Source organism: Epinephelus moara, chromosome 5 (assembly GCF_006386435.1).
Source record: "Epinephelus moara isolate mb chromosome 5, YSFRI_EMoa_1.0, whole genome shotgun sequence".
NCBI classification, from domain to species: Eukaryota; Metazoa; Chordata; class Actinopteri; order Perciformes; family Serranidae; genus Epinephelus; species Epinephelus moara.
Window position 1 is genome coordinate 10,686,727 of NC_065510.1, and position 25,814 is coordinate 10,712,540.

Below are 25,814 nucleotides of genomic sequence, written 5' to 3' on the forward strand. Positions count from 1 at the left end.
TTTGACACATTTTAGAGCATTTAGAGGTCAGATGTCAGCGTCACATTCAGGGCCCAGTCGCCAGAGGAAAATATTGGTATTGTACATTTCTGCAAACAATGAAAACATCACATTTGTGCATGTCATATCCATCATATAACTGTTTCCAAAGTGACGTAATATATGAGCTGATTTTGTCATCAGGAGCTGGAAAGGGTGGTGATGGCGTGACACCGTACTTTACTGTAACTTTTAGCCCCCTAACGTGAGTGGTTTTTAGTGCCCTGTGGCTGTTTTTAACAGAGATAGTGCAAGACATCACTGCATTTCCTTTGGGGATTGTGACACCAAGAGCAGGTATTTCTAACTCTTTGACCTTGTGCTGCTTTCAGATGCCTTTCACAAGTTTTTCAACCTTTGAACCCTGAGCGAATTGGTATGATTATTTCAAAAACATGGGCAAAAAGCCAATGAGCAACCTTGTAAGGTACCACAAATTCAAAAAAAATATCAGAATTAGAAAATTATTTTTAAAAGAATTTTAAGCATTTTTTAATTTTTAAGTACTCTTTCCAGGCCATTTCCTTGTTTGTTTGTTTTTTTGTTTTACTTTCTTTATTTGTTTTACTTTTTTTTTTTTTTTTTTTTTTTTTTTTACTAATTTTCTTGTTTTTAATTTCTCTTTTTACTAATTTATTGCTAATTTTTTGGGGTCATTTCATTTTTTGGCTTTAAAGGAAATCAAGTCAATTTGCTCAGGTTTCAAAGGGTTAAGCCAAAACATGATCTTTTCATGACCATAACCAAGACATTTTTGTGCCTAACCCTAACCAAAGTATTGTTGAAATGTAAAGAAACATAAAGTTTTAACGTATAGGCTACATAATAACATACAAATGTTACTTAACCATGGTTTGCATTAACATACAATGCCAACATTTTCCCTGGTGACTGATTGGGTTGTTGGTGTGGGACCCACCTAAAGGCTTTATCACTTATTTTAAACTGAAAAACATGCAGTCCTTTGATTGCAGACTTGATGCCCCTCCTGATAGATTAAAGGAGCTAAAAAGTACAAAAGCAGGCTAAATTAGCACGAGACACTACAACAAACGCCAGCCTTCGTTTAATATGTTAACACACCCTGCAGCTACAAGGTTATTTTAGTTTATGAACTTAAAAGCATTAAAAGGCCTTGTTAATAATGAACAAGTTTTTATTAGAAACAAAACCCTTATTGGCTTCCTGTAAAGTGTTAACAGGGTTTCTTGTAAAGGCAGGTAGTCGACATCATCCCCGTGTTTAATTAACTTTATTGATCTCAGTGATGTTACATTTAAAATATTTATGGAACAGCGTGGCAGTTTGGACTTGAAACTGTGCACTTGAGTTAATGTGTTCAAGGACTATTAGTGTTCCTCTGATGTCAGTCAAATATTTGTATTGTACACATACTGCTCACAGATATGCATCACTTTAAGTGGAGTTAGGGGAGAGACATTCATCACACCTGAGTCAGAGTTCTCCAGCAGCTACGTGGGAAACTTGTGTGCCTGGACTGAATCAGTATTCATGATCCGATAGCATAAAGTTGCTCTCTGGTTGTGTTTAATGGGAAACTTTTAAAAGCTCAGTTTAATGGAAAACCAGCACACCTACTGCTTTTATGAGGCTTACGGATGAGACGACTCCCACGCTGATTTCTTTAATAATTTCATACATTGCATAGATTTTGATTTTAAGAAAAAAGGATTAGACAGAGAGTTTTTCAGAGAATAGTTCCACATTTGGGAAATCCGTTTATTTGCTTTCTTGCTGAGAGTTGGGCCTAGTCCAGAGGGATACAAGTATTTTAACATGTGTTAGCATAAACTGTTTTTTCCCTCTTTTGTTCATCACAAGCTTTTCAATCTCTGTCACAATAAAAGCGCCATCAAGAGCATGCTAAGTGGCGATAAAGGTAACCCTAAATCCACACAAAGAAGATGATGTTGACCAACCAAAAAAAGCTATTAACAGAGGACTACCACCTCTGTTCCTAAATATCGAGGAAGAGTTACTGAATGTTTATGTGTAAAGGTGTAAAAAGTAATCTAAGCAAGGTTAGAACCAGCGCTATTTTGGTTACAGCCACCATTGCACAAAATGTCGCCTCATTTGTGACGCCTCACGGCACACTCTCTGACGTCTCAGGCCAAAAACTCAGTTCGATGAGTGATGTCTGCGTTGTGTAGATATAAAGAGGCCCAGACCGTGGATATCTTTGGAGGCGGTCTCTGTGTATTCCTGACAACAAGTGGCAAAAACAAAAATCATCCATCATAAACAACCATATTAACTCGAGCCCCGACACAAATCAAGCGACACAAGCTTGTGTTAGCATAAAATTAACTTATAAAGAGTTTAACAGCGCTAACACATGGAAATTACCACAAGACCAATGTCGCTTACCTCTTCCACAGAGCACAACAGCAAAAGGGGAGAGGTCAGGTGGGAGACACCCCTTTGTAGGGGGAACTGCCCATTGGTCCGACAGCCCATTGGTCCGACATCCCATTGTTCCGACATCCCATTGTTCCGACCATATTAAACCCATTGTTCCAAAGTCCGTTCCAAAATCATCATGATGTCCTGTGGTTAAGGTCTGGTTAGGTTTAGGCACAAAAACCACTTGGTTAGGGTCAGGAAAAGATCATGGTGTGGGTTAAAATGAAAAAGAAAGTGACAAATACATAAGCTGTGAGCCTGCTTCGCCTCAAGCCTTTCCCAGCGGACCCAGAGCCGGTCGCGGCGCACCATCAAGGTGGAAATAGGCCCGCCGGGAGCCGTTCAGCACCGCGGACCGTCGGACTAATGGGATGTCGGACCAATGGGCTGTCCGACCAATGACATGGAGGCCTATTATAATACTTAATATTACAGATGTACATTTTACTTTTTTTACACATATTACTGCTGTATAATTGAGCCTGTTACAAACATGTCAACACTGAAAATCTTCACCCTGAATTAAATTTTACACTATTAACCACTGTACCACTCCTTGCACAGTGGCTTAGATGGGAAATGCAAATAGTATTAGAAAAAACAAAAATACTACTCAGAAAGACACTCACTTCCTACAATCTGACCAATAAAAAACAGTCCATGTCCACAGTTTGTTTCATTTTAAATTGTTTAAATTCTACTCTTTGTTTGAAATAAATAAAAATCCCCTGAATCCCTGATCTGATTTTGTAAAACCTTCACCAAACAGGTTCTTGTCACGGTAGCTTGATTACAAAACAAAGAGCAGATCCAAGAAGATCTTTTACAAAGCTGACAGAAACAGTTTGACATCAAGTGAAGGTTCAACAGATTAACAAATTAAACAAACGGACGATGGGTCGTTAATGTCAGATCACGCTCTGTACCCTCCATTTGGACAAACACACGCCAACAGGCTACTTCCTGTAGCACAAGGGCACAAGATATGGTAATGGGACCCAAGGGTGGTTTAGCATTGCATAACACTGAGCTGATTCATCTCTCTCGCGCACACACGCACATGCGCGCATGCACACACACACACGCCATTCTTCCTAGTGGCCTACTTTCATTTCAAAAGTGCACAACTTTCTTGTGGCCTATTTTTATGTTGTGATGTAAATGCATCAGTATAGTGTGCGTGTGTCTGTGTGTGTCTGTGTCACAGTGAAGTCACTAAAGTTGGCAGTCCGCGAATAATTGTTGTACACACATCTGTAGCAGTGCACACACACACACGGGCATGCACTGACCTATTTTACAGTGCTGTGTAGACAGAGGCAGCGGGGATTGAATGGGTCATGGCAGGCAACATAACTCTCTCCTGAACCGCAGCCAACCAAGCATGTTCAACAGAGGAGTCGTTTTTCTGCTTCGCTCTGTTTTCTCTGTCAGCCTTCCTGCCGGCGTGTACCCAGTCTGAGCCCCATTTATGGAGCCGGAGATGAAATACACTGTTGTTGAGATTCTGAAACTGTCATCTGGCCAACTGTTACCACACGTAAAGACATAAAGATCCCCTTCACTAAAACCTGACATGAACTGCTAAAACATTATGTGAAATAAACATGACAGGTCATGCAGCCAAAGGCACAGAAGGTGATCCACAAACGCCTCTTATTTATTCATATTATATCAGTAATCATCCGAGGAAATCAGTGTTGGAAGAAGTATTCTGATCTTTTACATCCTGCATTCAAAAAAAGTACAGAAGTCTTACCATCAAAATAAACCGGTAAAGTACTCCAAATGCAGAATTTCCTGTCCCAGAATAATATATATATAATATTACTGGATTATAATTATTTATGCATTAAGATGCTCATTACTTTAATGTTGCAGCTGATAAAGGTGGAGCTCATTTTCATGATTATATAATAATAATTACTGTGATTATTTTCATCTGATTTTTTTTAACAAACACAGAACAACAGGTTTCTATCCGGACTGAACCTAATCAAATCCAGACATTTATTTGATCTTTGTGTTAACAGCCTGATAAATGATTTCCTTTCTTTCACATGTGATTTAAACTTGGTGAGGTTTGGATTGTGAAAAGCAAACATCTGCTATATACACACCAAGTTAATGTTTAAAGCTGGGTCAGTTCGGCTTCGTTGCACAACGAGTTTCTGCAGCGTCGAGCTTCTGATGATTTCTCCCGCTCAGCCGAGGAATTTGAGTCTCTGTCAGCAGTGATATCTGCGGCGAGTGAAGGTATTTGATGTCTGCTTGGCATGATATAACCTGTACATTCTGTGTGTGTGGACAACCGGCTCAAATGACTCAATGCTGGAATACAGAAGTGTGAAAACACACTCATACATACCAACACACAGTGTAACACACTCCTCGGCTTCATCCTCCTTACCCCATCGCTGCCTCTCCCTGTGCTGCTGACCTACATACTGCAGCATCCCAGTTACATAACCAGCCAGGGCTGTTGATCACCGCAGGCAGTGCAGGGCCAACACCCCCCTCCCTCCCTCCCTCTCTCTCTCACACACACACACACACAGATATACATATACTCACTCCTCACTATGATTTACTAGCTTTCATTGACTTCCTCACACCAGTAAAACTCCGGGGTCGTACACCTGAGAGACAGGTGGATTTAAATGGCGTGTGTGGAAGCGTCCACTGAGACAAAAATTTGGTCATACCAAAACATTCATAGTTTTCTTTTTATCTAAAGGGAAGCTGCCAGCCAGTGATGTCACCAAAATTAACACATACCGACCAGGAAGAGACACATTAAGACCACAAAGAGACGCAAAGGAGCTGTAGAGAGACATAAAATAACTACAAAAGGGAAAAACAATCACATAGAGATACAAAATGACTACAAAGAGACACAGAACAACCAGAAAAGGCACAAAACTATCGAAAAAAGCCCACAAAATGACCATAAAGAGACAGAAAATAACTACAAAGAGACAAAATTACCAAAAAAAAACACAAGATTACACACAAATGACTACAATTGATGGCAAAATAACTACACAAAGGCATAAACTAACCAAAAAGAGACAGAAAATGTCTACAAAGAGACATAAAATGGCTAAAAAATGCGCAGAAGAAAAAAACCCACACAATTACCAAACACAGATACAAAAAAACTACAAAAATGGACAAAACAACCAAAAAAGAGACACAAAACAACCGAAACAGAAACAAAACTATCTAAAAACAAACTCATTGAAGTATCATAAAGTGACACAATGACAATGACTCCAACAAGAGATTTTTAGGCAAAATCACCACAAAGTGTTTGTGTGTGTTTCCAGTCTTATGTAAGCGAGGTGGAGGGGCCTTTTACATGTCTGTGCCCAGGGACCCATTTTCTCATAGTCCACCCATGGTCACGACTGTCTAGCTGTATGAGTGACATGTACAAGTGGATATTTACACGTTTTCCTTAAAGCTTCACATTTAATGAACTGAAATCATAAGAACAAGCGTCAGTCTTTCATAAGAGGTCAACAGAAGAAGCCATGAAAATAATGATAATGACCTACAATCACATCAAAATGTCATAGAGCTTTCCAACAGATCCCATTAGCCCTGAGGCATTAATCAGTCTGTGTGTGTAATTTTTTATAAATGTCAGCGTGATGCAAACTGATACATCAGTGAAACCCAAGTGTGTGTGTGTGTGTGTGTGTGTGTGTGTGTGTGTGTGTGCGTGCGCCACTGACCTGCTCCCTCAGGCAGCAACAAGAGAGAGCTTCTTTCTGAGTAGTTTGCTCAACTTTACACGGTAGAGGCATGTGACGTAAGCCTCCCTGCCTCCCTCAGCCCTTCACTCTGAATAACCCCCTCCTCCTCTCTCCCTGTCTCTCCTCACCCCCTCCTCTCTCCTCTCCCCCTCTCCTCCATCCTCTCCTATCCCTCCTCGCTGACCTACTTTTACTCTCCTGGCCCGTTTTCACAAGCCTCCGCACAATACAAAGCAGCTTTTACAGCTCAAAGATGGGCTGGAAAAAAAAGGGGATGAGTGAGGGAGAGAACAAGAGATACCGAGAGGAGGGAGGAGGAAGGAGGGGAGGTGTAGGAGAGGGAAGGAGGGAAGGAGAGCGCACTACAAAGCACTGCGGTTTTCTCAGGAATGTCACCTTGTTATAGCCGGCTGGTGGGTGGCATGGAGGGCGCAAGTGAAAACACATTACAGTTTCATATTTCTATCTGTGGTCAGCTGCTTCCACACATGTCCTTCTTCTATCTATCTGAAACTGAGATGCAGGAACAAGCGACTGTCACTGTGCAGTGTGCACCACAGAGAAGTGCTGTGGATGCTTTTAATTTGTGTCTCAAAATGTGACGCAATCCAGTAATAAACCCTGAGAATAAAAACAAGTCCAAGTGCTTTTTACATTCCTGCCGTCTTCGTGGACATTTTCAGTAAAGAGCATGCCGTGCTGAGGTTTTCAAGAAATTTGGGTGTTTCCCTGAAATTGCAACACCTCTGTATCTGATAGGCTCTCTGTGCTGTAATGGCTTTTATGTAACCCTCGTCAGTGGTGCGCTCTGCATGCCAACTTGTTGTTCCCATCAGCTATTGCTCCATTAACGGCAGGGTCAGATGGAGGCTGCCACACTCTGTGCTCGCAGTCTGACGCAGTTTTCTCCCAAGACTGTTGTGTAACATGTTTATGCGTGTTGCACTCTGATACATTCTGCAATTCTTCTCTCTGCTTTTGTCCGACTGAAGCACATCTGTTAAAGCATTCGCTCATTTCTGGACTACAGTGGAGACAGAACGCTATTATGTAACCTTGCTAATGTGGAAGTTGATGTAAAAAATGCTTAGTTGTGTGGTTTTAAAGGCATGAACTTTCCTCTTAGTCACTTACTGTAATAGGAGCCAGTTTGCTCCTGAGACTGGGTTAGTCAACTTCCTGATGATATCAAATAAACCCCGACCTTAACACTTCCAAATCTGAACTAAAATAACCCTCCTGTTTTCTTGTACCTGCGTTATGCGTTTTGTGTTTCTCTGGCTTGTTTACTGCTTTGCCCACTTCAGCCAAGCTATAAATGAAACACTGACATATTACCACCTTATAAAGTTGTTGCAAAGGTGTTAGCAAACAGTTGCCTATTTACACATTCAGCAGCTCCATAGGAATCAATTCAAGATGTGTGTCTGGCTGCAGGACAGATTACAAGCATTCACTTTCTTTTCAGCTCAGTTTCAAGATTCAATTCTTCATTGGCATTTCAACATAGCTGATAGGAATTTGCTTTGGTGAGGTGGAGTCTGACTCACCGGATGTAGGCTGTGGCTATAAACCAGCCACTGCCCGGCTGTTTAGCTCGGCTTTCTCCTACACTTCTGCTATCTGTGTGTCACTATCTTCAAAATGCCCTCCGCTACATGAAACAGCCTCCAAGCTACAACCTACATGCTGAGAATAGAAAGTTTTGACTAAGATTTGGAGCATGTATTTGCATTGTATGCATTTGCAGAATCAAAAGAGGCATGACGGACGTGACATGTAACACTACATCGTTGGCCTCTAATGTGATATAAAACATACATGTTGGCAGCAACAATGGCATTAACGTGCCAATAACAATCATTTACTGTCCTTGGTGTACAGCGGCTGATGTCATTCTCTGCTCAGAGGGTAAGGAGCCCCCTGAATCTCCTTGTTTTTCCAATGTGCAGACATTTATTAATCCTTTTTTTGTCAGCCACCATATAACAGGGGCAATAAATAATTGTTACTGGCATGTTATTGCCATTTTTATTGTCTAAAAAGTGCCGCTGACACATTTGTTTTATGCTACACTAGAGGCCAACGATGTGTTACATGTCATTACATTATACATATACATATATTTGTTATAAAGCAGATGATCTCATTGTCTGCTTGGAGGGTAAGGAGCTCCAGAATCTCATTGTTTTCCCAATTTCGGACATTTACAGCTGCTGTTTTTCTTCTTTGAGTTAGCCCCTAACTGCTAACAAATACTTTTTACTACATTTCATCCTTTCATAATGCAAGTGTATGTTTCCCAGAGCTGAAAAAGTCTTCCTGCTTGCCCTTAGTAATGTAAGTCAGTCTTTCCAGACCTATACACTCCGATAGCTCCTTTATCCACATTCTGAAGGATGGGGCATTCATACTCTTCCAACATTATGCAATAGCTCTCCTGGCTTGGAGAAGTCCAAAGTCCAGACGTTTAATCCGTTTTGATGTTTGAATGAAGTCCTCTGGTTATATTCCAAGCACACACAGTTTGGCATTGAAAGGGACCTTGGTGTTAAACATGTCCGACAAACGTTTTGTAATATCTTTCCAGAAGTTTTTAATTATTGGACATTCCCATAGACAATGAAATGGACTATCTCTCTCATTCAAGCACTTAGTCCAATCATCAGGAAGATTACCAGACACAGGAGTAATGTACATTCGCATTAACCATTTATATTGTACTTATTTTCTGTGTGTGTGCTTTTAAGCAAGCCACATTCTATTCTATTTCGGCACTGATACTACCTTCCGTGGTGGCTTAAAGGCAGGACATCTCTGTCCCTGCTCCGCAATCGTATATACAGAACAGCATAATGGCTCGATATTCCCGCCTTAAACAGGGGTCTATAGTCTTAAAAAGACAGTGGCATGCACAGCTTTTAAGTTACCGCGAAGGTATGTGTTAACATGTGAAACTAGACAACCTTAGACATTAGTATCATCCATGTCGGCATAACTTTTTGGGAAGGGGACAAAATAATGCCCAAAAGTAAGGTTAAATTTTGGTGAGGGAACAATTGATATGGCAATTTCAAAGGGTTACTTGAACTCTCACCTCCACATATCTGAATGGAAATGGGTTCTATGGATACCAAGAGGCAACCTCCAGGGCTGAAAAATGAAGCCAACATTGAAGTGCCCAAAACTGCAGTTCTTTGAATGCCAACTTGAGGTTGGCTCCAGAAGCCAGTCAGTTCCCATAGACCCCCATTATAAAATGACCGACTATATTGAAGACATAAACATGCTTACAGCCTGGTACAGAAAATAGTCTTGCTCTCTAAAGCTTATTTCAGCAGTCATGACAACTGCACTGGGGTGAATTGTTATATAACTCACCTGTTTACATTTTAATAAGGCTTAAAGTTATGCATATTTAAGGGCAGGCAGCTTCTTCGTCAGATCTGTCGCTCGTCCACATCTGCAGCCTCTCACACGAATCTAGTCACTTATGGCTCCAAAAACACAATATGGCAATGGCAGAAATGCTGAACTCAAGGCTTTAAAACAGGATGCCATAAACTAATGGTTGACGTCATGGTAGCTACCTCACCCATTGGTTTTTAATGTTTTTGTTCCTTACAATCAGTTTTTGTTCCTTACAATCAGTGTACTCCTTCGAAGAGACTCCTATTCACAAGACTCTCATGCCTGACGTTAATCCTTTTTCTGATACGGCCAGTCGGAGTTGATTGGCAACATTTATTTTTTACCCTGGCAGCAGCATGCACCAGTGACACTGACTTTACCAATTACTGATCCGGTCTACTTCACTCAAGCTTGTCACTCAAATGATATCAACATAGTCATTTCCTGATCCACTGTGCTCCTTCAGAGCTAAAGTAGGCCTATAGTCAAGCTTCACCTCAATGGCATCGACTAAAGAATTATGTTTAATGTTTAATAACAGTGCTCACAACTATTTTGAAGGGCACTGTTGCTGCATCCCGGACTTAGCGCTGTCCAAGATGATTGTGATAGGTTTAAACATGGGCGGATTATAAGACAATGGGCCCCTGGGCCAGATATGTAATTTTTGTGTGTCTTTCTGGTTGCTTTGCCTGTTTTTGTAGTTAATTTGTTTCTCTTTATAGAGTGTTTGCATCTCTGTGTGGTCTTTTGGTGTCTGTGGTAATTTTGAGTCTCTTGCTGGTCGGTGATTTAAATGACGTTTTGTTCCAACAAGCCAGAGCATTTTCCCGTATAACAGTGATAACATATGCTCTCAGACCTTTCTTGGGCACTGACACATTGCTGTGGATATTGGTCTGACTACACAAGACAGGTGAAGTCACACAAAACAAAAACAAGAAGTCTGGAACCTTATGTGAGGCATAAGTTAAACAAAAGACAAAGATCCCTATGTGCACAGTTGCACTCAGGAACGTTACATTAGCCTTAGAGACTGGAAGGTTTTGTGCCACTCCAGAGAAGGACAGACTGTTTGTTGTTTAACAAAGGTGAAATTGAGAATGAGGTTCATTTTAGGTTTTACTGTCCTGTATACAAAGACATGAGGGATGTACTTTTCAGTAAAGTGATCTCTATTTATGTTGATTTCTTTTGGTTGGATGAACATGAAAGTTTTAAGTTATGTTTTTAGAAGGTGAACCTTTTTGTTTAGGCAGAATTTCTTTGCTGGGCCTCAGATAGATGGCAAAGTATTTTGTTTGAGGCCCCAGCAGTAAGATAACATGCACTTTGGACTGATCACTGCATCGTTACTGTGATGGTGTCTTGTAAACCCATGATGGTTGGGCACATGTTTGTGTGCAAGACACAAAATAAAAATCAAATCAACTACTTCTGAAGTAAATTTATGCGACGTTTTCTTCTGCACTCCTGTATAAATGTCAGACTATTTCTGTCATACTTTATTCATTCAGTCCCTTTCTATTTGAGCTGACTGCTCGACCTTGAGTTTCCATGAATCTATTTTTTAATCCACTGAATAAACCCTTGTGAGCTTGTTTGTAAAATCTGAAGTGTGCCCTGTGGTTTTTACTGCAGTCATGTGTATTTTGTGTCTGTCAGCATGAATATATTACATGAATATTCAGACTGAGGTTAAGTTCAGCCAACAGGTTCCCTCCTGTACCACACAGTCTGTGTTGTTCCGATTTGTTTTATTCCAGTGAGTCTCTGCCGGTGGGCGGCATGAAGTGATGACGCGGTGAACCAGTGAAGTTTCTCAGGCTGTGTCGGCTCACACTGAGCTGTGCTGGCAGACTGGGATGTTGCTGTCTGTGAGCTGTGAATCGGCTAATTGGTTTTCTGCTTGGGTCAGTTTCACCACATATTTCATAAGAGCAACTCAAAAAGTTCAAAAGACACAAATGTAAATTTAACAACCTTTTATTTTTTTTTAACCATTTTGAATCTTTCACAATCAAAAATGAGTGTTTTTGTAACCATTTTGCATATCCACATGAAGTATAGCAATACATAATCACTTCTGGACAAGCCTTATTCAATTTTTTTTCTTTTTTTTTTCCATTTTTGGAAAACCTTTCGGCAAACAACAAAGGTTATACGGTAACACAGAGTACAAATGGTAACTGGGGCAAAGGGCAGCATGGGTAAATACACAGCACAACCAGGAAGAGCAAAGAGCAAAATGACACAACAGGATGACACATAATAATATCCAAAATAATAACTGAATATAATAGAAAATAACAATATTAATAAAATAATAATAATAAAATAATGACAGCAGTATACAAGAGATAGAGAGACAACTTTACATTTATACATAGTGGCCAGAGGCAGGCACCAGGAAGTGAAACAGTTAAAACTTGTACAGACTGTATGATCTACTGCAGCTACCGTAGCTAAAACAACTCAGTGCAGAGGTGAGTGGGATCGTTAAGACATTGGCCAAAGTGGGGACGAGGGACAACACAATAAAGAGGCACCTTATGAAGAGAGAGAGCAGCTTTGCTGGTTTGCGACTGGAGAGCCATTTCATTTATTAGACAGACAGTATTTGTCTGGAAATGAAGATGTATTGATTTTTCATTGAACGTCTGGCAGGCGAGGCTTGCCTTGTGCTTGTCAGGTTTTGCAAACAGCAATGTGTGACTGCATAGCCTGGACTGATATGCGGATAACTGGCCTTTACTGTTTTGACAGCTTTGAGTTAGGGCTGCACGATTCTTGATAAAATGAGAACTTAATTTTTTTTTTTTTTGCTAAGAATTGAGAACATGATTCTCTCGCAGAAAGCATTTTTCTTCTGCAACCAAAACAAATTATTGCTATTAGCACAAGTGCATGTTGTCTGTTAAAGTGTCCTACAAAGAAACAAAGCAAGCATATGAACTTACATTTCTTAAAATAACAACAGGGTCAAAACTCTGCATTAAAAAAAGCTTTCTATCTATCCATCTACATCTCCATCAACCCAAAGTAGTACAAATGATTTCTGGGTGTCAGAGGAAATAGAATCAAAGGGCAGCAGCAAAATTGAGGAGATACATTATTTTGTACTAAACATACATTGGATTAGTGTTGTCTTTAAATTACCCACATTCAATACCATTTTTGATTCCAGGGGGAAAATTTGACATTAAGTGCATTAAAATTATCTTTTTAAATAGAACATATCATGACGACAACAACTTTTCTTTTCTTGGCTAGTGGAAAAGAACACCAGAATGACTGCAATGACTGCAGAAAATGAATATTGGAACCGTTCTGAAAATATTCAGAATTGATATGTGTCGATATATCGATATTTCAGTCTCATGTCAGAAAATTTGGAGCGTCAACCACTTCCTTTCTTACATTCTTTATAGTGTAAGTGTCTTTAATTTTGTTGAATAAATGTCCTCTGCTACTTTAATGTTTATACCGGCAAGAACAAATGCACATGTTCTTAAATATTCAGGGGCACGTCCTTTGCGTTCCCCCCAAATCTGCGCCTGATAGCCAGACTGTGTGAGATGAGTAGAACCAAAGTCATTCTATGTATAATAATATCTCTGGTAGAGCTAATATACATTTACAGTATCGTTAGTGTTTGGTGCACGTTAGAAAGGCTACAGGCTCGGCTTGAGTCCGCCTCCCACGTAACCTTTGCCAAAGAAAAGACACTCTTTTGCGACGACCCAGTCTGCCTGACCGCACAGATAGCTCTGTGGCTAATTTAAGGTTCAGGTAGAGTCTGAAAGCCTTGAAGTGCATTTGTGTGTGTTGCAGCAGGGACAAATTCTGACTCATTCTAAATATGCAGCTCTCGAAAGCAAATATTGCAGAATTGTTGTCATCAGAGAATTGAGATTGCGCTCTTTTAAAGGATTAATCGTGCAGCCCTACTTTGAGCGTCAAAGAGCTCAGATCACCTGAATGAGGCCCCCGATCTGATCCATAAATCTGAAAAAAGTGTACCTTTCCTTTTTCTTTTTTTTTTTCTTTTTTTTCTTTTTTACAAGTAGTGGCTCATACTTTTAGTTAAAAGAAAATCTTTGAGGCATTTTCTAGACAAAGAGGGACTGTACAAGGTGTCTCAACAGGAACAAACCGATCACTTTTTAAGTCTACGACTTCTGCAACCCACTGCTTTATTTTTTGTTGTTTTTGCCACATTTTTCTTCTTAAAATATATATTCCATATATGCAAATTTATATGTCACAGTAATATACAATCTAAGTGCTGCTTGTGTGTGCAGATGGTAAGAGGGTGGAGGATCAAATGGTCCAGGTGTTTTCAGAGGGAGGAAGAATGTAACTCTTTGCCAAAAAGGGAGACACTAAAGGAAGGATGTGTATTCTTTGGTCAAAGGAATGTTCCCATAATGCCACAATAAATGCTGGCCAGCCACCAAGGCAGTTTACAATGATGAATAATTGAATAATGTTTCAATTTTCCACAAGGGAAATATCCCAGACTCCAGCTCTGGAGAGTTTCATTCTGTCCCCTCCCTCATTAAGTGATCTATCATTTTAATTGGAGGTGGGAGGTAGGAGAGCGCAAAGGGAAGAGGAACAGGTGACACAGTGAAACTTGGTGAACTCACATCCTAACTACAACTCACAGATCACCGGCTTCTTCTGTCAAGTCAGGTGGTGATGTGAGTCATAGTCCTATTTGTCTGTCTGCTGAAGAGGACAAAGAGGTGACAGGAAAATGTTCCTATTAGTCCTTAGTCTCGCCTCTTATTGCGCCCACCCCTGCTGCTGCTGGATCCCTTTTTCCCACCCTCCTTCTTGGCCTCTGGCCTCTCACTCGGAGGATTGACCTCCTCTGCATACTGAGTCTCATTGTCCACCTCTTTGCTCTCCCCGTTGGCCTGGGTGCTGTTAGGGTTGCTGGGCAGAGCTAAGTATGGGTGCTGAGGCAAAGCTGGGGAGGGCGACATGGAGGTGTTGACTGATCCCTCCATATGCGCTCCTGCTGCCCCATTGGACAGAGCTCTATACTTGAGGCGGAGCTTGTGGGGCAGGGCGGTGCCTTTGACCTCGGCTTGGCACTCGCCCTGTGAACTTGCAGCTCCTGCTGCTTTCTGGTGGTAGCTGCTGATGTCTGAGGAGGATGAGGAGGGGGACTCGTCATCTGTGGAGCCCTCCTTGTCAGAGCTACGAGGGTCCCCATCACTTGATGAGGTGTCTTTAGCAGAGGAGTTCTCCTGGTAGAAACCGTCGGCCCGGGGGCCTCCCTCGTAGGTGAGCACCGGGGGCTCTTCGTCCAGTGTGTTGAGGTAGCCGTTGTGCTGTGGGAAGGAGGACTTGCCCTCCTCAGTGTTGCGGATTAGATCAGGGGCGAAGGGGTTGTGGTGGCTTTCTGCATGCTGAAGACCATTCTCCTGACTCTGGTAGCTGTAGTGCCCGTGATGGTTCTCACGCTGTTGTTGGGCGCTAGCATTGTACTTTTGCTGCAGCTCCTCTGTTGACTCGGCATGGCCGTTAGTGTATTCATACTGAGGTGAGTCCATGGTCTTTGTCCTCTCTAGTTTCTCAGCAACCTCTGTGATGGTCACTGAGCAGTCTGAAAACTTGGAGGTCGGGGAGTGCTGCAGCGGTCTGTTCTGCTGGGTCTGCTGGTCTTCCGGCCTCTGGGTCTCCATGGGGTAGCAGCCGCTGCTGGAGCGGTACAAGATGACACTTCTCTGTGCAGAGGTGGCCTGAGGAGCAGGACTGGAGGCCTCCATGTGGCACTGCTGCTGCTGTTGGTGGTGCTGGTAGTCCATGGCATTTTCAGCCAATGGAGCGTTCTGCTGGTGAGGAGAAACCAGAGTAGTGTGGTTGCCATGGTAAGCCCCATTTGGCAAACCATTGGGCATCCCGTTGCTTTCCAGTCTGGCCATCTCCAAACTTGAAGGCTCAGTCTTTATGTTGTAGCCAATGGGTTCTGGGCTGTCTCTGGAGGAGCCATCGGACATGTCAGAGACGGAGCCGCGGGGTGAGTACTGGTGGAGCGCGCTGTGGCGATCGCCACGGCTCGACTGTTCAGCTTCAGATGAGTCAGAGTTCAGCATCACCTGGGATGCACTGGAGTAGCCGCTGCTTGAGAGGTAGGCGTTACTATTTTGGGTGCCGTTGGTGCTCCCACTGTTGACACCAGTAGTGCTGTTGGAGATCTGCTGACTCTTCTCCATGTAGGAGGCTGTGCTGATGAGGCCAAAGCGCAACTTGAGCTGAAGAAGCTCAGTTTTCAGACGAACGTTCTCCTCATTAAGCGCCATGACACGGTTCTCAAGCACCATGTCATTGAGGCGACGCTTCTCCCGTGAGCGCTTGGCTGCTTCATTGTTCTTCCTCCGTTTTTCCCAATAGGAAGCATCTTTCTTCTCATCAGAAATGAACTCTCGCTTACGGCGGCAGCTCGCATTAGGCTTGGAACCTTTCGACTGGCGGCTGATCCGCGCTCCAGAGTCAGGATTAGGGGATGGGAGGCTGCCACTGTATGAGGAAAAAGTGTCTACCTCCATGGCATTTTTGTTGCTGGTGGGTGGGAGATGAAGACTCAGACTTTCCATTTTTTCCCAGCTGGGGGCCAGAGTGTAACTCTAGCAAAGGGCAAAGGGGGGGAAGGGAAAAAATGTAAAACTATATGTCTTCTTCTTTGTTACTAAGGAGTTTGACCTAAGTCGCAGGATCGGCAAAAACTTCTTGATGAGGTATTTGTGCTCCTCGAAGGGATAGCCTCATTGATTTCTGTTACTTGTTCTTCAAGATCAAAATGTTCAAGTGTCCAGATTAGCCAAGAAGATTAAAAAGAGATGGCAAGCCACAAAAACCTCAGACATTGAACTAGTGTTCTGAACAAGGAACCTAAAAAAAGACACAAGTTTTTATTTTGGGTAAAGAGTCTTCCAGCTGTCTTGGCAAACAGATCAGAGCAGTCTCTGGAGTCTTGTTGGAGGTGATTTCGAGTTTATCGGCGTCTCCCTCAATCTTCAGCAGAGCTGTGATGCCTGTCAGGCCGATGCCCTGCTTCTCTCAGTGTTTTACAGAGGATGTAGGTCAGTCCGTGTACTTCGGGGCTCCCTGAGGATCCAGCTTCAGTGCTGCTGTTTGCTGACCACTAACTGGGTTATGGAGACAGAGAGAAGAGGGAGGGAGGGGTAGAGAAGGAGAGCGTTAGATAGCTGTAAAACCACTGCAGTTCATTGGGACATATGTTTACGTTTCAGTCAGGTAAAATTAGGCTTATGAGCTTCAGGGCAAAGCTTTTAATGTGGGTCACCTGAGTGTAACTTCCAAGGCTTGAGATCAATACAGAGAGTGCTTATCGCAACTCAACCTGCGCCAAAAATCTATGACATAATCCCCAAAGTTACACAATGTTTGCCTTCCTTGTCTTTGTTTCCTCGACTTCACAGAGACAAGCAGGAGGGGTGCAGAGTCTGAGTAGCAGCAAACACATCAGTATGCAGGGCTGTGGCTGGGATTAAACATACAGTATGTGCTGCTGCTGCTGCTGCTACTGCAGAGCTCTTGTGTAATACAGGGCGCTGTCATAGTCACATAACAGGACTGAGGCACGCTGACCTGGTGCCAGCCCTGCAGGGACAGACAGATAAAGGGCTGAGGGAGGCGGGGGAATGTACGGGGACATTCTGTATCGTCGCACTCCAAGTTATATGACTGCAATTATAGTATATGACGCAATAAATTCTGTGCAATTATAATTTCTGCTTTTACATTTCATTTTCTAGAGTGCATCATGAGGCACCAAATATTAAGTCATTGAGGAGTAAGTGTGCACATCTGTGTTGGGCTGTATCTACGGGGGAGGAGGAGATCTGCGACACAGCAGCAGTGTCTCAGTGTCTCCAGTAGCCGTCACACTGTCTGAAATTACACAACACCCCGAGCTCCTTATGCGGTATCAACATCGGAGCTCAACAGGAAGCCTTGCCCACCCAACATGTCTTGCATTAACAACAATACTGAATGCAGCACAGACGGAAGTTGTTGCGTTACGTAATGACAAGATCTGCACTTGTTTTTAGGGCCGGATTCCTCTGGTTCTGCCGCTGCGCAGCATTACGCAGTAGATATGCGATAATTAATAACACATCACTACACTAAGCCCCGGAGTCCATTACAAACACAAAAACATTTTTTATGACACACTCACACACACTCACAGAGGGAATGTACTAATCTAGGTCACTGTGCCTCTGTGTAACAATGACTCCTCTGGTGTCGATTTTGCAACACGGGTATGAAACTCAGCACAAGTATGAACTTTTATCATAGCTTGCTTGCTTTTATTAACCTTTCCCTTTTTCACTATTTTTTCAGGGCACCCAATTTCAAATATTGGAAACTGGAATAAGTGGAGCACAATTATAGCTTGCTGAATACTCAGTTTGTTAAAGGAATTTAACTTGAATCCTACCAGTCCAGTTTCTCCGTCTTTCCATGACTGTCAAACAGCCTTTGTGCAGACTTTCATGAATATTTAAACCAAACAAGAAGTACAAGTATGCAAATAACAGTGGTACAGGAGTAATGGTGAGAATTTGTGTTATTCTGTTGAAGCGTAACACCTGTAGAACATCTGTTGCACCTTTTTCACTCAGTGCCTTAAAAACCACTGAGGCAAAAATCTTGGTATTAATTTCTATTCATCTTTTAAAGTGTGTTGTAACAGACTGGGCAGCAGCTGCTGTCGGTTTTGGTTGCTTCATTTTGAGAGTTAAAACTTAGAAACTCTGGCATGCAAGGGTGAAGTCAGGCCAGAGGAGGGAATTCTGGAGAGTTGTTGAAGAAACAGCAAGCAGATTTTAATGCCTAGTTGTGCTCCCATGTTTGTCTTACGATCCCTCTGTGTTGTGGTGTATGAGACCAGACATGGTGCGAGCACAGAAAGCAAACCTGATCAAAGAAACTCCACTGACTTTACTCATTAATTTAACTGTGATGTCAAGAGGGCAAAAAAACCCACTTGCATCCCCAAGAGAGTCAAACAAAAGTGCTCCAGCTGAACAAAACTGACCTGCATAGACCCTCTTCAACTGCGCCATGGTGTATCATTCCCAAATCGCAAACCACTTAAGTCTCACCTCTGAGTCAATGCAACATAACTATTTAATCTAATGTGCATCTTCTCCAGACTGCTTACAGCATTTCTCTGCTTCCTCCAGAGTCAATGACCCTGTTACATAATCTCACATTCAAAATCCCACTCTGAGACCTTGACACAGCTTGACTACTGCTCCAATTAGTTAACCATTTATTTACCCATGTCTGTTACGTTGTTACTCAAGGGCTGGAAACGCTGCAAGCTATTCTTCAAATTGATTTCCCCCTTCAGTGCCAAAACAAGGATATAACCGTCTCTTGTTTGTCCCCTTCTCTCAAAGAACTGGTAAAGCTACGCTGAACAGAAAAGGATTTGGACACAACCACCAACAGATGTGGAAAAATGTGGGGTCAGCCCCTCCCTCACTCCCCTACCCTGAATAATTTTCATAAAGACTTGCAGGGGAGGGGAGGCGCAAAACAAAGGCGGGAGGGAAGGAAGCACGCATACGTCTGCGCTGTCCCACTGACCTAGAAACGACGCTAAGCAGTAAACACTCCTCCTGTGTTTGACGGTGCGCCATAAAATAGGTCAGTAGGACTGCAAGGGAGGGAGGCCAGGAGAGGGAAAGAGAGTATTAGAGTGCACTCTAAAAATAGAGCGACAGAAAGAGGTGAGGGAGGGAGGAAGCAGAGGAGCGATGGGGTGACGGGGAATTCAGTTGGTGGAAATGAGAGGAATTTTACAGAATCTGCAGCGGGAGGAATAAAAGAGACAAACTTGAATACGTCATCTGCCTAAAAAAAAAAAAAAATCTGATTATGAAAGCCCCAGTGATTTTCATGCAACATTAATTCCTGTTCGCTCCAGAAAACCCTATGCAGCACAGAACAATGTGCATCAATGGCAGATGAAAAAAAAAACCATAGTGAGAGATAGGGAGATGGCATTGACGTCAGAGCACACACCCATCTCTGCAGCCGAAATTCACACATAACAGGCTCTCTCTCAGGACTGCATGGGGAGGGGCTGCTGTTGTTGCTCGTAACGTACGTGCTCTGAATTTCTCTTGTTGCGGAGCAAAGCTTGTGTAACACATGCATATTACATCGCAGCAGAAGCTACAGGTTACTGGCTGTGAATGCCCTGCAATCTCCCCTTTCACTGTCCTCTGTACATGCTGTGCTCAGAATTAAAGCCAAGACTTTAGCCAGAAAATAAAGAGATACTGGATATGGTACATTGTGTAATTGGCTCTTTGTGCACAGGCTTCTCCCCTCATTTAAGAAAAAGAAAGAATGATTCACTGCAGTTAGTGTAAGCAGTTTATTTTCAGTGTTTTTTTGGGGGGCTGTGGAAAACACAGGTCTGAAGTTCCCAGGCACTTGCCGCCCGGGGAGGAATGCTTCACCTCTGACCTCCTCTGAGGCAAGTGTGAGTAAAACGCATGGCATCCTCTTCCCCTCCTCCATCTTTTGAGTGATCTAACACCACACACATGGAGGGGGCCCCTCAGCTAGGAGCCTCCATTTTGCCACACAGCTCTGTGTCAGGAAACAAAACTAGGAGACGGGAGTCCAGACATTCCAGGTCAGATTGTGAGACCTATTGCTGAGTGCCATTTAAACACTTCCTCTACATAATACCCAACTAAAGACACTTCTACCTGAAGACAGAACTGTGGAACTCTTTTTTAAAAACTTAAAAATATGCATGGCCTTATTAGGAAATTTACAAACCTGTATATGCTCACACATTTGCACAATATTCTGTTCAGTGTTTTCAGCCTAACTTTATCAACTGGTAGCATGTGACCTATATCTTTTCAGTTAAATCTTTTTTTAAATTAACAAATACAGTGAAAACTGGGACAAGTAGCTGTAATTACCTAAGCCTGTGTCACGCTGTGGTCTCATATTCCAACAGACAGAGTGGTCAAAGTAGTCCACGGCTTGCCCCGCATGTGTCTCCTCACCCAGATACAGGTCTGACCTATATTCAGAGAGGCGGCTGGGTTGGAGCAACGCAGACTGCTCTGAAACCAGACCAGCTGGCAACAGGCGGACTAAGAGCTCACCAGAACTCTGCCTGCCTTCGCCAGACAGGGGTTTCCATGCATTGCATCACATCCTGGATGTTCACTTGTTATTGTAATTTCACAACAAACTCACGCAAAGACCTCGCCGGGAGCTTGGGACAGCACTTTTGTACAAAAAAAAAGATTATCTGGCTCAACTTTACTTCTGCTTTTTTATTTTCCATGTTTTCTCTTTCTCTGGGGAAGTTAAAAATAACTCGGCAGCTGTAATGTCACCGATGAAAGCATTTCCAAAATATCTATCTGCTTTAGAAATAAAGGATTTGGTGTTAATCTGGGTATGAATGATGGGAAGAAAGAGCAGGGTGTGAATCAATTACAGGCCTCTCTGTCCCCGAGAGAGCTGCTGTTTATTGCTTCTCCCTGCTGTGTGCTGGTTATGTCATACCCTCCAACTCCCTCAAAGCAAAGCTCTGTGCTTTACTTAACACACCTCATGAGCACAAAAAAAATTCACCCAGTGACTCACTTTGAAATCAGACATTTTGTGAGGTCTTTTGAACTTGAACATCTATAAATGTGTTAGTAATGTAACTAGAAACAGAGGCAAATTTATGCACATTTGGAAAAAATAAGTTTTGTAGACACATGCATGAAAAAAGCATGAAAAATATCCTTTTTGGAACATTATTGGTGCAATTACATGTTTTTTTTTCCTGCAGTATCTCTTGTATTTTTTAACATTAGATTAAAATCTTTATTGATGCTCATTAAGCTCCACTCTGACATGAGTTTTACCCACATTTACAGGCACAATTACATGAATTGGTATCCTAAAAAAAAGAGGAATCAGCATGATTTAATCCAGTCTGATGTTTGCATCAGCTGCAGCCAAAAAGACGACTTAACATCTAAAGCAACTAAAATGATCTAGTGACCTACATATGAACGACATACACATACAAACAGCAGCATGCCACGTGCAGGAGCTAATATAGTACCCTGTGTGTCTGCATTAACCAGACAACACAGAGCGAGCGCGGCAGCTGCCCCCCATTCCCTGGAAAACACCACCATGAGGGAAATAACCTCGCCTTGACATTGAGCACATAACGTGGGATATGGCCAACCACGTTTTTCCAGCCCTGCTTTATATGTAATGTTTTATGTTAATATAACAAAGCCGAAATAAACGCAACAAAGCAGGCAACAAAGTAGCATAACAGCCTCGTGAGTGCGGTGTTTTAATGTGACAAAAGCAGCCGTCTCAAAGTCACGGACGCGCGGATGTGCCGGCAGAGCCGAGAGTCGCCATGTGAACAATAACCGGCCATAAGCATCATGTCCTCATCTCCACGCACCGCTCAAACACCTCTATAATAAGCCACACCACACACATATACATGGATACACATATACAAAGACAAAAGCAGCTTTCATTTCAGTCATAACATACCTTTCCATGTCCTGGAGGAGGAGAAAAAAAGATTCAGGCTTCCCCGACACAAAAGCTGTCTCGCTCCCGTTTCCTCCTTTCCTTGTGCCTTTAGAAGAAACCTCCGACAACAAAAAAGCGAAAAGTTTTCTCCTGCTTCTCGGTGCTCGGCTGAGTTGTGTTTGAGTCAGTGGGTCGGGTGGATGCTGTTTCCGTCTCTTGGCTCGGGCTGGCTGTGTGTTGTGTGCTGCCGGACACTTTGCTCCAGTTTCTCCGGCTCCCTTTCTAGAAATATGTGTTAGTAGGTCAGCGGTTGCGTAACAGCTCTTCGGCTGCCTAGTCACGTTTTTGTCCTCTATCTCTCCGCGCGAGAGCTTCTCTCTCCCTCTCTCTGTTATAAGTCCCTCTCTTTTACCCCCTCCATCTAGAGTCCTTCTCCACCACGTAACACCATCTCTTCCACGGGAGTGGTTAAGTTTATAACATGGGCATGAATGCGTTTTACACAGACACCATGTTCCACTGAGAAGTCCAATAATAGCATGTAACAGCATGTCCTTCAAATGTGCAGTCACTGTGTTCTCTTATTAACATATATGTATAATATATATCTGCTCCTTATTAATGAAGCAAGACAAAAAATAGTCCTGAATACTTCTACAGGTACAACTTTGGACTTGACCTCACTATCAACAGCTGGAAGATGTTTAAAATACTTTAAAATATCATTATGCCTTTTCTGTAATTTTATGATACCTCTGTTTTGATGTTGCCCACTGTAGAAATAGCACAAAGAGTTCAATCTATTTTTAAAATTACATCAGAATTTATTTTTGCACAAAGGTCATTAAGGTTAGGGGAGACCGGGGTTGGTTGACACACTTTTCACTCTTGTGTGAATTGTTCATCATCAAAACATCTTTCAGTAGTCGTTCCCACATTAAATGAAAGCTTAAGATCTTGGCTTGAAATGTTTACTCCTTTCATTTTTACAACTCATTGCAACAAGAAGTAATCAACCATCAGACACACTCTGGCGCATTTGCTGTGTCTCAATTCAATGGCTGCAGCCTTCCATGCATGCATGTGAAGACCAATTGCATCACCAAGGCGGTCCCATTTTGAAGGCTCCTTCAATTGCAGCCTTCTGTCCCAGAATTCAGAGGATGCAACGGATGAATCCTTCATGGCCAAGCCTATCCCAAGATGCATTGTGCGCCGGTGACAATATTAAATTAAATTAACTAACAGTTTTTAACTAGCTACCAGTTAACTGTATTAGCTAAAAGCACACAGCTAAAACAATTTTAATTTAATACGTTTACCTGAAAACGGTCCATCAGCCTGAAATACAGCAAATGGCGTCGTCTCCGGCGGTGAATCATCTCCTCAAGTATTAAATTAAAAAATATATATTTATAATACCAATCTCTGGGTCCATGATTTAGGGCTAACTAACTTACTAGCTTACTCCTTCTTTCGTCAAGTGCAGCTGGTTGCTAGGTTACAGTAATGCCAATGGGTCGGGGCAGGGACAACTGCTGATGCACCCAGGAAATTCTCCACAGCCCAGACTGTCCAATTTTGGAAACCATTAGATTTGGCTGATGATGATTTCCTTCAAAGGTCGTGGCCAACGGCGACTGGATGATCGCGTCCTTCAATGGCTGCAGCCCCTGGATTGTGACACAGCTATTGTGACAACCATCCCCAAATGATCTCTTAACTAGCTATCACATGGCTTTAGCTTGCTAGCTAAAAGTTGACTCAAATTGAAGCTATTACCTTCAACTTTTTAATAAATGTTTAATTTTTAGATGACTAATAACCTACAATCATTTAATACAAAAACAACACCAACCTCCTCACCTCAATGTTTTGCGTGTGTTCCACAAAATGACCAATGCAAAATTAGCGGGATGTCAGGCTAACTGTTTGATATCAAGTCAATGTCACAGCGCCCTCTAGTGTGGCTGTAATAAGCACTGGGACAACGAACCCCAGTCTCCCCTAACATTTCTAACATGTAGATTTCACCATGAAACGTCCCCTGTTGATTACTTACATTAAGGAAATTATTTTTTGTATTACAAGTTTCCCGAAAATGTGTGTTTAGATATGCAAATGAGGCATTATAAGCATACATTTCCAGAGCACAAATCTGAACATTGGATGAAGTCAGGTTCAAAATTCTTGTTTCATTTTGTTGACATGTTAGAGTCAAAGTTTTTTACAGAGGGGATTTTGGATATGTCTTTGTTATTGCTTCATAAATCAGAAAACACTGTCAACAGCCATAAAACATCTCTTCCCTCTATGTTTTGTGGAATAAAATGTTATATTCAGGCTATGAATGATAAATGAATACCCCTTGGTGAAAACCTTCAGAGTATAGACAGGAAAAAGTGAAACGTTTTATGTATGTGAGTGACTGAAATGGTGATTTCTGGCTCAGAGAAGGCTGTAAGAAAAAACTTATTTTGTACTGTTAAATTTAATGTGTTTTTAGACAAAAGACACTACAGGTAAATAGGGAATTTATTTAACAAATAAATATCACCATGAAACTTTCCCAGCTGATTATTTAGCCTACATTAAGACAATTAAATTTCTACTTTCTTAGATTTTATATTTAAATATGCAAATGAGGCATTATCTAATTAAATATGCTCTAATTTGCATACATTGGATAAAGCCAGGTGAAATGTTCCTGTTTCATTTTGTTGACATATCACAGTCAAAGGTTTTCACTGAGGGGATTTTGGATATTACTTTTAATCACTCCATAAATCAGAACACTGTCAACAGCGATTAAAAAAAAATCTATTTCTGTCAAGTTTTAGACATAAAATGTTACATAAACCAGGCTATGAATGATAAATGAACAAACCCCTTGGTGAAAACCTTCAGAATACAGACAGGAATAAAACTGGAGAATTTGGTATGTAGAAGGGTTGCTGAAGTGGAGATTTCTGGCTCGGAGTATGAGAAAATAACTCACTTGGAGAAAATGACCGTTAAAGATATGTATTGTAAAATTCCACACATTTTTAGACAATAAAGGACACTACAGGTGAATAGAGTCAACATTTTTAACTAATAGATATCACCATGAAACTGCCCTTGTCGTTCTGTCTGCACTTTTTACGCTACATGTCACATTCACACACACATTCACACACTGGTGGCAACCATACATGGTGCCACCTGTACCCAGTAACCATTCACACACCAATGTAACAGTGTTGTTCTGAAATCTCACGAGAGGTGACAGTGGTAACGTTAGAGTTGGAGAGAGGAGTGCCGGTAATAGTTTGTTGTTTAGGAGTACATAAAGTGTATCTTACTCTTATTCAAAAAGATTTTTAAATGTCATCAGAAGATTTTGATGGTGTGAAATAGTCTGTGAGATTTCCGAATAAGACTTCTTGTTAGCGAGACTTGGACACAAAACAGACCGGAACAAGCAAAAGCTACGGAAAAATGTTTAATTTCTCTGAAGGTTCCTTTACATCATGTTGTAAGACACTGGTAATAGCAATCTGAGCCTGTCAGTGGCAAAAACAAGCACTTTCAGTGGACGGAAATTGACAG

The 25,814-nt window shown here is 42.0% G+C and overlaps 1 protein-coding gene and 1 long non-coding RNA gene across 5 annotated transcripts; both read right to left on the reverse strand.

Moving 5' to 3' along the window:
• Positions 1 to 1,052: 1,052 nt before the first annotated feature.
• Positions 1,053 to 6,308, reverse strand: LOC126389958 (uncharacterized). Of its 3 annotated transcripts, XR_007569910.1 has the most exons (4): positions 4,835 to 4,917; positions 4,587 to 4,707; positions 2,431 to 2,623; positions 1,053 to 2,265 (listed from the first exon to the last, which is right to left on the reverse strand). It is a non-coding gene; the product is annotated as an uncharacterized LOC126389958 (long non-coding RNA). The 3 variants fall into 3 exon arrangements; XR_007569911.1 differs by lacking the exons at positions 4,587 to 4,707; positions 4,835 to 4,917 and adding an exon at positions 6,207 to 6,308; XR_007569912.1 differs by lacking the exon at positions 4,587 to 4,707 and having other exon boundaries at positions 4,835 to 4,909.
• Positions 6,309 to 11,608: 5,300 nt separating this feature from the next.
• On the reverse strand, positions 11,609 to 22,591 carry LOC126389948 (nuclear factor interleukin-3-regulated protein-like). Of its 2 annotated transcripts, none has more exons than XM_050043973.1 (2): positions 22,242 to 22,591; positions 11,609 to 16,801 (listed from the first exon to the last, which is right to left on the reverse strand). In XM_050043973.1, the coding sequence occupies exon 2, from the start codon at positions 16,247 to 16,249 to the stop codon at positions 14,417 to 14,419; it is 1,833 nt and encodes a 610-aa protein (XP_049899930.1). In that variant the 5' UTR covers positions 16,250 to 16,801; positions 22,242 to 22,591; the 3' UTR covers positions 11,609 to 14,416. The 2 variants fall into 2 exon arrangements, with proteins under 2 accessions (XP_049899930.1, XP_049899931.1); XM_050043974.1 differs by lacking the exon at positions 22,242 to 22,591 and adding an exon at positions 20,636 to 22,219.
• Positions 22,592 to 25,814: the final 3,223 nt, after the last annotated feature.

What these genes read in the sequence shown, in the direction of transcription:
- LOC126389948 (XM_050043973.1), bottom strand. Translation starts at nt 16,249, where the DNA reads ATGGAAAGTCTGAGTCTTCATCTCCCACCCACCAGCAACAAAAATGCC.